At 44.1% G+C, this 14,522-nt stretch overlaps 2 protein-coding genes across 5 annotated transcripts in view; one reads left to right on the forward strand and one right to left on the reverse strand.

Annotated features, from left to right (window-relative positions):
- The window catches only part of LOC130273888 (glyoxylate/hydroxypyruvate reductase B-like), a 28,602-nt gene extending 20,819 nt beyond the window's left edge, over window positions 1-7,783 (forward strand). For all 4 annotated transcript variants that reach the window (XM_056521344.1, XM_056521346.1, XM_056521345.1 and 1 more), the window contains exons 4-6: window positions 171-349; window positions 3,903-3,999; window positions 7,117-7,783. In XM_056521344.1, the coding sequence (XP_056377319.1) occupies window positions 171-349; window positions 3,903-3,999; window positions 7,117-7,273 (433 nt within the window). In that variant the 3' untranslated portion in view covers window positions 7,274-7,783. The remainder of the gene's footprint in view (window positions 1-170; window positions 350-3,902; window positions 4,000-7,116) is intronic.
- Window positions 2,089-14,522, reverse strand: part of LOC130273890 (glyoxylate/hydroxypyruvate reductase B-like) — a 34,670-nt gene continuing 22,236 nt past the window's right edge. Inside the window, exon 7 of the mRNA XM_056521354.1 lies at window positions 2,089-2,245. Coding sequence (XP_056377329.1) covers window positions 2,104-2,245 — 142 coding nt within the window. The 3' untranslated portion in view covers window positions 2,089-2,103. The remainder of the gene's footprint in view (window positions 2,246-14,522) is intronic.

The raw sequence follows: 14,522 nt of genomic DNA on the forward strand, positions 1-14,522 counted from the left end.
GGCAACGCCAGGTACTCAGCTAGTGGCCTATTAATCTCCACACACCATTATGGTGTTCTCCTCAAGGAGACATCTTACTCCTTTGATCCCCATCACTGTAAATGAAATCTCTTACCGATATTGTTTGTACAGAGTACTAACATATCTGTATTTTTGTGATTCTCGAACAGGACTCAAGAAGAAGAAGCGGCGGTAGGAGCTGAATACTGTAGTAACATGACTGATTTGCTTCAGCGGTCTGACTTTGTAATGGTTGTTGTCACGCTAACACCAGAGACACACAATCTGATTGGAAAAGAAGAACTTCAGCTTATGAAGCCCACAGCCACTCTTATCAACATTAGTAGAGGTATGAAAGTCTATCTATATCACAAGTATAAGATAATGCATTAAATGTATGCACATTTGTACCTAAGGGAAGAGGTGGATGACGCCTTGCAGCATAAAGTGAAACCTAGATAATTGGCATAAAATACTGTCTATATGTGTCCCCAGAGATCAGCCATTCCATCTTCTCCTTCTCACAATCTTGTCCTCACCCATTTGATCCATTACACTGGCCTGTCTGCGATCTAGCCAACACCCAGGTGTCTACAGATAGGTATTTTTTACCTTTTTGAGAGAATTTCTGCCTTGATTTGTTAAAGCGTACCCGTCAGATCCAACAAAAAAACTTTTTTTATATATATCACTCAGTACCTAATCCTGACCACGTACATCTAATTTTTATGTCTGGCACCTTTATTTATTTTTTTATTACACTTTTAATTTAGCTCACTAGTCTGAATTCCTCTCAAAGGGAGGGGGCGTGGCCTCACTGTGCAGGTCTCCACCCCCTCCCTCAGTATGCTGTCTGCTCACATCTCCCCTAGCAATAGCAAAACTACAACTCCCAGCTTGTCCTCACTGACGAGACACAAGTTGACAGTGGGAGGATTTTTCCCCCAGCTGTGAGCCCTGCACTCACAGCTGTCAATCAAGGAAGTGTGTCTATGACATAGGTGATAACGCATGGACACAGCAGGACTAGTATGTGTCCAAGCAGGCAGGGGGGGAGGGGTTATGAGCAAGTCTTTGACTGGGTTTTTCAGTATGAAATACTGAAAATGTTCTAATGAAAGCAATTGGAAAACCTATTGGTTTTCCATATTTTACAACATATCAAAAGTTTGTGTATCTGGCAGGGCCCATTTAAATTCCCATTCATGTCCCAAGGATTTTAAAGAGAGTCAAGCACTGATGACCTATAAGTCTGTGCATGTCTTTTTGGTGCACTCCTCAAGGAGAAACATTACCCCTTTGGCTGCAAAAGACAACTGGTTGGAGAAGAAAGCTTCCCCCATTAGGAGACAAAGAATGTTAAGCCATACCTCATTGCAAAGCCATATGCCGGCCAAGAAGGGAAGAGACAATGAAACAACATCTGAATTCTCTGCAAGATTTCTACAAGACTGTTTTTTTTTATAAGGGGCATGCACTAAATCCCAACAACCATTTATCTCCTATTACGTTTTATGAATAACTCTGTTGCTCCAGTGCATCTGAAGTAACAATAGTCAGCATCTTCATGGTTATGGACTACAAACCTGTGTGTGGCCTAATCCTAAAGTCATATTTCCTTCTACCTGTCCATTATTTCTTGCTACATCACAATAAAGATGGAGACAGAAGGAGTCCAGTAAGGCCACGTTCACACCTATGTAGAAAACCATTGCTACAGGGTCTGTCAAAATACTGATTATTTTAGCCCTGCATTTCTGTTCTTTTGCACAGTAAAATGCACTATGCCAGAAATCTGATGGATATTCAATTGGGTCCATCAGGTAATATTCATATCCGGCGTATAACAGAATTGCTGATGTTGTTATTTTCATTATATTGCTCCAAAGACAGATCTGATCTACAGAAAATACAAAATAGGTGTAAACCCAGCCTAACCTAAGACTACAGGATGAAACTACACATTTGTATCCTGTAACTACAGAAGCACATAGGTCTGATAGGAGCTGTATTCACAAAAAGAAAATGTTTAATCAAGATGGTTTGCAAAGTTGCACATCTATATGAGAGAAACAATGGGATAAAACAGTTTTAAATATATTCTCAAATAAAAGCATGAGCAATCTGGTGAGAGTTTATGAAGCCCTCCACACATGCAATTGGCTTTGTAAATGAGCGCAGGTTTATTTTTCCCATGTGGTGATTGTTGTTTCTGGACAACCATCTAAAGTAAACAGTTGGGTTTCTGTAAGATATAAAATATGCACGTACATCAAAGGGTGAACTCTAAAAAGATCTGACATCTAGACATCATAATATCTTCTATCAACTTCTATAACTTCTACTCACTTCTGCTGTTAAAAGAAAGAAGGCGTTGTGCCGAAAGATTTGTTTGATGTGGAAAGAGAAGTATAGGTCCTTCCTTTATATTTCCCATTCCTTTTAAAAATACTTCAGGCTTTGGTTTAAAAACTGCATTGGCAGTTTTACAAAAATTGGCTAATGGAAATACAGCCTTAGACTATTATTCAAAGCACAAATGTCAAACACAAGGCACGCGGGACATAACTGGCCTGCCATGTTAGTTTTTATAGCCCACAAGGTCTGGAAGGCTGCTCCCTGTGCCGATGCCACCCCTCTGCTCTACTGATGGCTCTCTGTGCTTTTTCCCCTCTAATAAATGCTGGCTGCATTCTTTATGTCCACTGAATTTTATACGTAGCATACACAAAGGACACAGCCAGCGCTTGGCAGAGCGGGTAGAGCACACAGGGAGCAATTGTCATCAAAGCAGGGGGGTGGCATCGGCTATGGAAGCACAGGAAGGGCCTTACTACTATATGGGGGCAGTGTGGGTAGCCCAACTACTACATGGGGGCAGTGTGGATGACCCAACAGCAACCCCCTTTAGGCAGTAGTAGCACCCGTCTCCTTTAGGTAGTAATAGCAGCATCTACTTTAGGAAGTAGTAGCAGCAGCCCCCTTGAGGCAGTAGTAACAGCAGCTCACTTTAGGTAGTAATAACAGCAGCCCACTTTAGGTAGTAATAACAGCAGCCCACTTTAGGTAGTAATAACAGCAGCCCACTTTAGGTAGTAATAACAGCAGCCCACTTTAGGTAGTAATAACAGCAGCCCACTTTATGTAGTAATAACAGCAGCCCACTTTAGGTAGTAATAACAGCAGCCCACTTTAGGTAGTAATAACAGCAGCCCACTTTAGGTAGTAATAACAGCAGCCCACTTTATGTAGTAATAACAGCAGCCCACTTTAGGTAGTAATAACAGAAGCCCACTTTAGGTAGTAATAACAGCAGCCCACTTTAGGTAGTAATAACAGCAGCCCACTTTAGGTAGTAGTAGTAGTAGCAGCCCCCTTTAGGTAGTTGAGATCACTATTGTCAGGATAAAAAAAAATAAAAAATAAACAATGGTCTCTCTTCCTTTCTTCTCTCCTCCGGTCTGTGCTCTGGGGCGTGATGATGACGTCACACATCTGCCAAAGCGCAGAGGAAGGAATGTTTAGCCTCTTGTGGCTGCCTGCATAATGCCGGTGGCCACAAGAGTGAATGACAGAGCAAGGAGCCAATGGCTCATCACTCTGTCAAACAGCCAAGTGCCGAATTCAAATTTAAGCTTGTCATTAAGACATGCTTATAATTAAAATGTGTCCTGGATCGGCTGGCTCACCAGGCAAATGCCCAATTGCCAGTCCGGCCCTGGTGTGAGGGACCTGATTACTACATAGGGACAATGTGGGGGACCTAACTACTAAAACGGAGCACATATATAGTATATATACTATATTATAGTTATATCTACTACTCCTATATTTTAGTATAACTACAACTTCTTATTTCCCTTCTTCATTAGTCTAATAACTATTCTGCAATTATATTTCAGGCAAGGTAATTGACCAAGATGCCCTGGCAGATGCCTTAAACAAAGGGATAATTAAGGCTGCTGCTTTAGATGTCACATACCCAGAACCATTGCCAAGGTATGTGTAGCTGTTATCTATTCCTACTGTTTCCCAGTATTGTACTGTATTGTAGTTTGTGGATTGGACTTACTTTGGCCCAGCACATAGCAGGCAAGGAAACATCTTTGTGGTTGTGGACCCGTTACCTAGGACGGGTACGCAATAAGACAGAGGCTATGGGTGAGCTAGAGCTTCTCTTGTCCCTTGCCCAAAACGTGACATATACTCTGCCCTCATATACAGAAATAATGTCAAATGTTATTCTTTTTTTAGCCAGTCTGTACATATGTGACTACTATTTTTACTGGTCATCTACACTTACACCAATCATAATGTTTGATATATAGTGGGGCAAAAAAGTATTTAGCCAATTGTGCAAGTTCTCCCACTTAAAAAGATAAGAGGCCTGTAATTTTCATCATCGGTAAACCTCAACTATGAGAGACATAATGAGAAAAAAAATCCATAAAATCACATTGTCTGATTTTTAAAGAATTTATTTGCAAATTATGGTGGAAAATAAGTATTTGGCCAATAACAAAAGTTAATCTCAATACTTTGTTATATACTCATTGTTGGCAATGACAGAGGTCAAACGTTTCCTTTAAGTCTTCACAAGATTTTCACACACTGTTGATCGTATTTTGGCCTATTTCTCCATGCAGATCTCCTCTAGAGCAGTGATGTTTTGGGGCTGTCGCTGGGCAACATGGACTTTCAACTCCCTCCAATGGTTTTCTATGGGGTTGAGATCTGGAGACTGGCTAGGCCAATCCAGGACCTTGAAATGTTTCTTACGAAGCTACTCCTTCATTGCCCGGGTGGTGTGTTTGGGATCATTGTCATGCAAAAAAGACCCAGCTATGTTTCTTCTTCAATACCCTTGGTAATGGAAGAAGGTTTTCACTCAAAATCTCATGATGCATGTCCACATTCATTCTTTCCTTTATACATATCAGTCTTCTGAAAAACAGCCCCAAAGCATGATGTTTCTACCCCCATGCTTCATAGTAGGTATGGTGATCTTTGGATAGCAACTCAGCATTCTTTCTCCTCCAAACACAATGAGTTGAATTTTTACCAAAAAGTTCTACTTTGGTTTCATCTGACCATATGTCATTCTCCCAATCCTCTTCTGGATCATTCAAATGCTCTGTAGCAAACTTCAGACGGCCCCGGACATGTACTAGCTTAAAGGGGTGCTTAGACACCTTATCCCCTAGCCAAAGGATAGGGGATAAGATGCCTGACCGCGGGAGTCCTGCCGCTGGGGACCCCCGTGATCTTGCATGCGGCACCCCGTTTGTAATAAGTCCCCGGAGTGAACACAGCTATCACGCCCCCTCCCGTAGGCTTGCATTGAGGGACGGAGCGTGACGTCACACGGGGGCGCAGGCGTGAAGTCACACGCCGCCCGCCCTGTGATCGCCTGTAATCAGACCCAGAGCAAACACGCTCTGGGGACTGATTACAAACGGGGTGCCGTGTGCAAGATCACGGGGGTCCCCAGCGGCGGGACTCCCGCAGTCAGGCATCTTATCCCCTATCCTTTGGATAGGGGATAAGATGTCTAAGCACCGGAGTACCCCTTTAACCCCTTAAGGACGCAGCCCTTTTTCACCTTAAGGACTGAGCCCTTTTTCGCAATTCTGAACACCGTCGCTGTAACAGTGGTGTCCAAACTGTGACCCTCCAGATGTTGCAAAACTACAACTCCCAGCATGCCCAGACAGCCTTTGGCTGTCTGGGCATGCTGGGAGTTGCAGTTTGGCACCCACTAGGAAGGGCAGCAGTAAATATCGCTTACTGCCCCCTTCCTCCCCCCCCCCCCCACCGTTGTTGCCCTACCTGCGCCTGTCTCCAGCGACGATCTGCGGTCCCCGTGCCATCTTCTTGTCAGGTACCGGCCTCCATCTTCTCCCCCCGTTCTGCCCGACATCCAGGGGTGGGCAGAATGGGGGGTTGCCATGGCAACCCACTGTCCTGCGCTGCCATTGGTCAGAATCAGTTCTGACCAATGTCAGGGGATAGGAGGAGATCGCAGCACTGCAATCTCGCTCCTATCGGTCAGGATGATCAGGGCTGTCACTGACAGCTCCGATCATCCCTATTTTCCTGGTGATCGGGTCACCAGAGACCCGATCAGCCCGGAATAGCAAAAAATCGCATGTCTGAATTGACATGCGATTTTCTGGGATCGCCAACATGGGGGGGGGGGATGTGCCGGGATGCCTGCTGAATGATTCCAGTAGGCATCCCGTTCTGGTCCCCAACTGGCTAGCGGTGGGGACCGGAATTTCCACGGGCGTATGTATATGCCCCACGTCCTTAAGGACTCGGGATGCAGGGCGTATGCATACGCCCGGCATCCTGAAGAGGTTAAGCAGGGGGACACATCTGGCACTGCATGATTTGAGTTCCTGGTGGCATAGTGTGTTACTGGTGGTAGCATTTATTACTTTGGTCCCAGCTCTCTGCAGGTCATTCACTAGGTCCCCCCGTGTGGTTCCGTTCTTGTGATCATTTTAACACCACAGGGTGAGATCTTGCGTTGAGCCCCAGATCAAGGGAGATTATCAGTGGTCTTGTATGTCTTCCATTTTCTAATAATTGCTCCCACAGTTGATTTCTTTACACCAACTTGCTTGCCTATTGCAGATTTAGTCTTCCCAGCCTGGTGCAGGTCTACAATGTTGTTTCTGGTGTCCTTCGGCAGCTCTTTGGTCTTGGCCATAGTGGAGTTTGGAGTGTGACTGTTTGAGATTGTGGACAGGTGTCTTTTATACTGATAAGTTCAAACAGGTGCCATTAATACAGGTAACTAGGAGACTCTTAAAGAAGAAGTTACAGGTCTGTGAGAGCCAAAAATCTTGCTTGTTTGTAGGTGACCAAATACTTACTTTCCACCATAATTTGAAAATAAATTCTTTAAAAATCAGACAATGTGATTTTATGTTTTTTTTTGTCTCATTATGTCTCTCATAGTTGAGGTATACCTATGATGAAAATTACAGGCCTCTCTCATCTTTTTAAGTGGGAGAACTTGCACAATTGGTGGCTGACTAAATACTTTTTGCCCCGCTGTAGTTAATAAATGTCAGTATTATACTTAATGTTTTTAATCTTTTTCTCCAGAAATCACCCCTTGCTGACAGCAAAGAATATTATTTTGACACCACATTTTGGAAATGCAACCCATAGGACACGAAGAAAAGTTGCTGAAAAAACTGTCCAAAATGCATCTGACATTCTTAAAGGTCTTCCAGTAAAAGACATAGTGACAGTTCCATAACATGTGTATTCAGTGTGCACACTACCTGCAATGCTGTTTATGGAAGTAAAGTACTGCTTGACAGTTACATTATGTACACCATTTCTAGTATATAAAGTCATGCCGGTAAATGTTGGCACCCCTGAAATTTTTCAAGAAAATGAAGTATTTTCCACAGAAAAGCATTGCAGTAACACATGTTTTGCTATACACGTTTATTCCCTTTGTGTGTATTGGAATTAAACCAGAAAATGGAGGGGAAAAAAGCAAATTGGACATAATTTCACATCAAACTCCAAAAATGGGCCGGACAAAATTATTGGCACCCTTAACTTATTATTTGGTTGCACACCCTTTGGAAAAAATAACTGAAATCAGTCACTTCCTATAACCATCAATAAGCTTCTTACACCTCTCAGCCGGAATGTAGGACCACTCTTCCTTTGCAAACTGCTCCAGGTCTCTCTTATTGGAAGGGTGCCTTTTCCCAACAGCAATTTTAAAGGGGTATTCCAGGCCAAAACTTTTTTTTATATATCAACTGGCTCCGGAAAGTTAAACAGATTAGTAAATCACTTCTATTAAAAAATCTTAATCCTTCCAATAGTTATTAGCTTCTGAAGTTGAGTTGTTTTCTGTCTAACTGCTCTCTGATGGCTCACGTCCCGTGAGCTGTGCAGTTCCTATGGGAATATTCTCCCATCATGCACAGCTCCCTGGACGTGACATCATCATTGAGCAGTTAGACAGAAAACTTCAGAAGCTAAATAACTATTGGAAGGATTAAGATTTTTTAATAGAAGTAATTTACAAATCTGTTTAACTTTCCGGAGCCAGTTGATATATATATAAAAAAGGTTTTGCCTGGAATACCCCTTTAACCCCTTAAGGACCCAGGACGTACTAGAACGTCCTGGCACCCTGGGCTTTAAGGACCCAGGACGTACTAGGACGTCCTGGTGTTTCTCCGGTCTCTGCCCGGGCAGAGATCGGAAGCGTATGCCTGCTGAAATGCTTCAGCAGGCATCCAGGCCAAACGCCGAGGGGGGCCATGTATGCCCCCCATGTTGGCGATCGCCGCAAATCGCAAGCGAAATCACCCTTGCGATCTGCGGCGATACCGGGCTGATTCGGCCTCTGGGACCCGACCGCCCGGTAATTTCGCATGATCCCGGCTGTCACTGACAGCCAGGACCATGCTAAAGCATAGGAGCGAGGTGGCAAGCCTGCCACCTCCTCCGATCCCCTGCGATCCGTCGGTTAGTTAACCGACCAATCGCAGGGGGGGGGGGCGGTTACTTCCTCCCGTCCTGCCCGGCCCCTGGAAGTCCGGAGAGGACGGGAGGAAGACCGGAGGACACGGCGGGGGACGGGGGAGTGCTGGGGCCCGGCCCCGGTACTTACCTCGTCCCTGAAGACCCGGATCCCGGCGGCGGAGACGGCAGCGGCGGCGACAGGTGAGTAGATCTTCAGCCGCGGTCGGGCCCTTTACAGCAATGCACGTCGCCATAAAGCGACATGCATTGCTGTAATGGGACCCTGTAAACTACAACTCCCAGCATGCCCAGACAGCCCTTGGCGTCTGGGCATGCTGGGAGTTGCAGTTTTGCAACATCTGGAGGTCCACAGTTTGGAGACCACTGTGCCCTTCCAGATGTTGCAAAACTACACATCCTCAGCATGCCCTTACTGTCCAGGCATGCTGGGAGTTGTAGTTCTGTAACATCTGGCCCTTCAGATGTTGCAGAACTACAACTCCCAGCATGCCTGGACAGTTTTGGCATACTGGGAGTTGTAGTTTTGCAACATCTGGAGGGCTGTGGCTGGGACACCACTACACAGTGGTCCCCAAACTGTTCTCCTCCAGCTGTTGCGTAACCACTACTCCCAATATGCCCTTCGGCTGCCTGGGCATGCTGGGAGTTGTGGTTTTGCAACAACTGGAGGCACACTGGTTGGGAAACATTGTCTGTTTCCTAACTCAGTGTTTCCCAACCCGTGTGCCTCCAGCTGTTAGACTGTGCATGCTGGGAGTTGTAGTTTTGCAACAGCTGGAGGTCCCCCCCCTGTGAATGTGCAGGGTACATTCACATGGGCAGGGGGCTTACAGTGAGTATCAGACTGCAAGTTTGCGATGCAGCAAATTTTGCGCGGCAGCTCAAACTCTCAGCGGGAAACTCGCTGTAATCCCCTGCCCGCGTGACTGTACCCTAAAAACACTACACTAACACAAAATAAATTAAAAAGTAAAAAACACTACATAGACACATACCCCTACACAGCCCCCCTCCCCAATAAAAATGAAAAACGTCTGGTAAGCCACTGTTTCCAAAATGGAGCCTCCAGCTGTTGCAAAACAACAACTCACAGCCGTTGACTGTCCAAGCATGCTGGGAGTTTTGCAACAGCTGGAGGCACCCTGTTTGGGAATCGCTGACGTAGAATATCCCTATGTCCACCCCTATGCAAATCCCTAATTCAGGCCTCAAATGCGCATGGCGCTCTCACTTCGGAGCCCTGTCGTATTTCAAGGCAACAGTTTAGGGCCACATATGGGGTATCGCCGTACTCGGGAGAAATTGCCTAACAAATTTTTGGGGGTATTTTCTCCTTTCACCCCTTATGAAAAGGGGAAGTTGGGGTCTACACCAGCATGTTGGTGTAAAAAAAAAAAAATTTCACACTAACATGCTGGTGTTGCCCTATACTTTTCATTTTGACAAGAGGTAAAAGCGAAAAAAGCCCCCCAAAATTTGTAATGCAGTTTCTTCTGACTACGGAAATACCCCATATGTGGGCGTAAAGTGCTCTGGGGGCGCACAACAAGGCCCAGAAGGGAGAGTGCACCATGCACATTTGAAGTGATTTGCACAGGGGTGGCTGATTGTTACAGCGGTTTTGACAAACACAAAAAAAAAAAAAAAAACACATGTGACCCCATTTCGGAAACTACACCCCTCACGGAATGTAATGAGGGGTGCAGTGAGAATTTACACCCCACTGGTGTCTGACAAATCTTTGGAACAATGGGCTGTGCAAATAAAAAATTTTGTACAGCCCACTGTTCCAAAGATCTGACAGACACCAGTGGGGGGGGGGTAAATGCTCACTGTACCCCTTGTTACGTTCCTCAAGGGGTCTAGTTTCCAAAATGGTATGCCATGTGGGGGTTATTTTTCTGTCCTGGCACCATAGGGGCTTCCTAAATGCGACATGCCCCCGAGCAAAATTTGCTCTCAAAAAGCCAAATATGACTCCTTCTCTTCTGAGCATTGTAGTTCGCCCGTAGTGCACTTCAGGTCAACTTATGGGGTATCTTCATACTCAGAAGAGATGGGGTTACAAATTTTGGGGGTATTTTCTGCTATTAACCCTTGCAAAAATGTGAAATTTGGGGGGAAACACACATTTTAGTGAAATTTTTTTATTTTTTTTTACATATGCAAAAGTCGTGAAACACCTGTGGGGTATTAAGGCTCACTTAATTCCTTGTTACGTTCCTCAAGGGGTCTAGTTTTCAAAATGGTATGGCATGTGTTTTTTTTTTTGCTGTTCTGGCACCATAGGGGCTTCCTAAATGCAACATGCCCCCCAAAAACCATTTCTGAAAACGTACTCTCCAAAATCCCCTTGTCGCTCCTTCGCTTCTGAGCCCGCCGAACACTTTACATAGACATATGAGGTATGTGCTTACTCGAGAGAAATTGGGCTACAAATACAAGTATAAATTTTCTCCTTTTACCCCTTGTAAAAATAAAAAAATTGGGTCTACAAGAAAATACGAGTGTAAAAAATGAAGATTGTGAATTTTCTCCTTCACTTTGCTGCTATTCCTGTGAAACACCTAAAGGGTTAAAACGCTGACTGAATGTCATTTTGAATACTTTGGGGGGTGCAGTTTTTATAATGGGGTCATTTGTGGGGTATTTCTAAGATGAAGATCCTTCAAATCCACTTCAAACCTGAACTGGTCCCTGAAAAATAGTGAGTCTGAAAATTTTGTGAAAAATTGGAAAATTGCTGCTGAACTTTGAAGCCCTCTGGTGTCTTCCAAAAGTAAAAACACGTAAATTTTATGATGCAAACATAAAGTAGACATATTGTATATGTGAATAAAATAAAATAAATATTTGGAATATCCATTTCCTTACAAGCAGAAAGATTCAAATTTTTCATCACATTTTGGGATTTTTCACCAAGAAAGGATGCAAGTTACCACAAAATTTTACCACTATGTTAAAGTAGAACATGTCACGAAAAAAACAATCTCGGAATCAGAATGATAACTAAAAGCATTACAGAGTTATTAATGTTTAAAGTGACAGTGGTCAGATGTGCAAAAAATGGCCGGGTCCTAAGGTGTAAAATGGCTGGGTCCTTAAGGGGTTAAGATCTCTACACAGGTGTTCAATGGGATTTAGATCTGGAATAATTTCTGGTCACTTCAGAACTCTCCAGCGCTTAGTTGCCATCCATTTCTGGGTGTTTTTTTTACATATGTTTGGGGTCATTGTCCTGCTGGAAGACCCAAGATCTTGAACGCAAACCCAGCTTTCTGACACTGGGCTGTACAGTGGGACCCAAAATCCGTTGGTAATCCTCAGATTTCATAATGCTTTGCACACATTCAAGGCACCCAGTGCCAGAGGCAGCAAAACAACCCTAAAACATCATTGAACCTCCACCATATTTCACTGTAGGTACTGTGTTCTTTTCTTTGTAGGCCTCATTCCGTCTTCGGTAAAGAGTAGAATGATGTGCTTTACCAAAAAGCTCTATCTTGGTCTCATCTGTCCACAAGACGTTTTTCCAGAAGGATTTTGGCTTACTCAAGTTCATTTTGGCAAAATGTAGTCTTGCTCTTTTATGTCTCTATGTCAGCAGTGTGGTCCTCCAGGGTCTCCTGCCATAGCGTTTAATGTAATTTAAATGTTGACAGATAGTTCGCACTGACACTGATGCTCCCTGAGCCTGCAGGACAGCTTGAATATCTTTGGGACTTGTCAGGGGCTGCTTATCCACCATTCGGACTATCCTGCATTGACACCTTTCATCAATTTTTCTCTTCCATCCACGTCCAGGGAGATTAGCTACAGTGCCATGGGTTGTAAACTTCTTGATAATGTTGCGCACTGTGGACAAAGGCAAATCTAGATCTCTGGAGGTGGACTTGTATTTTTCCACAATTTTGGTTCTCAAGTCCTCAGACAGTTCTCTTTTCCTCTTTCTGTTGTCCATGCTTAGTGTGGCACACATAGACACACAATGCAAATACTAAGTGAACTTCTCTCCTTTTTATCTGCTGTCAGGTGTGATTTTTATATTGCCCACACCTGCTACTTGCTTCAGGTGAGTTTAAGGGAGCATTACGTGCTTGAAACAATCTTATTTTTCCACAATTTTGAAAGGGTGCCAATAATTTTGTCCAGTTTGGTGTGACATTATGTCCAATTTGCTTTTTTTCCTCCCTTTTTTGGTTTAGTTCCAATACACACAAAGCGAATAAACACATGTATAGCAAAACGAGTTACTGCAATCCTTTTCCGTGAAAAATACTTAATTTTCTTGAAAAATTTCGGGGTGCCAACATTTACGGCCATGACTGTAGTTTATCTAGTAATTCTGATAACTAAATTTTCAGCCTCTGCACCTTTAATTAACCCCTTAAAGGGGTACTCTAGACATCTTATGGATGAAGGAGCGACATTAGGCTTTTGGAGAGCAAATTTGGCTGAAATGGTTTTTGGGGGGAATGTCACATTTAGGAAGCCCCCATGGAGCCAGAACAGCATACAATCCCCTACATGGCACACTATTTGGGATAGTACACCTCTCAAGCAACTTAACAAGGGGTATAGTGAGCCTTAACACCCTACAGGTGATTGATGAACTTTCGTTAAAGTGGGACATGAAAATAAAAATTGTTTTTCACTAAAATGCTGGTATTACCCCAAATTTTCTCCTATCACAAGGGGTAATAGGAGCAAATGTCCCCCAAAATTTGTAACCCCATTTCTCTTAAGAAAATACCTAATATTGTGGATGTAAAGTTCTCTGTTGGTGCACTAGAGGGCTCAGAAGGGAAGGAGCAACATTGGGCTTTTGGAGAGAGAATTTTGCTGAAAGGGTGTTTGGGCGGCATGTTGAATTTAGGAAGTCCCCATGGTGCCAGAACACCCAAAAATCCCCCACATGGCAAACTATTTGGGAAACTACACCCCTCAAGGAACGTAACAAGGGGTATAGTAAGCATTTACACCCAACAGGTGTTTGGCAAATGTTTGCTAAAGTTGGACTTGAAAATTATAAATTAGATGTTTTTTTTTTACTAAAATGCTGGTGTTATCCCAAATTTTTTTATTTTCACAAGGGGTTATAGGAGAAAAGCCCTCCAAAATTTGTAACACCATTTCTTCTGTGTGGCTCTATGGGTGCACTAGAGGGCTCATAAGGGAAGGAGCGACAATGGGCTTTTGGAGAACGTATTTGGTTGGAATGGAAGTCGGGAGCCATGTGCGTTTGCAAAGCCCCTGTGGTGCCAGAACAGTGGACCCCCCCACATGTGACCTCATTTTGGAAACTACACCCCTCATGGAATGTAATAAGGGGTGCAGTGAGCATTTATACACCACTGGTGTTTGACAGATATTTAGAACAGTAGGCTATGCAAATGAAAAATAAAATTTTTCATTTTCATGGACCACTGTTTAAAAAAATCTGTCAAACACCTGTGGGGTGTAAATGCTCACTGCACCCACCGCTGCCACCTCCGGACTCCGCTGTCAGTAAGGTAACCCTCTCCACCGCCCAGCGGGACCCGTCTCGGACAGCACCAATCACCCTTACTTTCAGGGTCACCAGGGTGACCTGGAAAAGCCATAATTCGCCAGTCAGAATTGACTGGCGAATCACAGCGATTACTGACAAGGAGGGTCTCAGGACCCCCCTGGGCGATATGCTGGGGTAGCTGCTGTTAGATAACAGCAGCCATCACAGCCCGATCACCATGTCCGGAGAAGCGGTGATCCAGGAATGCAGTGCTGTAAATGTACGGCACTGTGCGCTAAGTACTTCTTAGCAGTGCCGTACATTTATGGCACAGGTCCTTAAGGGGTTAAAGGAGTTGACACATCTGGTTAATTCCAGCTTTTATTGCTCCTCCAATCTGTTTGCAGCAGCCAGAAGTGGTTGGGAATGCTAAAAGCAGCCGAAGCAGGAATATTACGCAATTTGCATAACTCCTATTGACTATAATGGGAGTTACGCAAAC

This window comes from Hyla sarda, chromosome 5 (assembly GCF_029499605.1).
Source record: "Hyla sarda isolate aHylSar1 chromosome 5, aHylSar1.hap1, whole genome shotgun sequence".
NCBI classification, from domain to species: Eukaryota; Metazoa; Chordata; class Amphibia; order Anura; family Hylidae; genus Hyla; species Hyla sarda.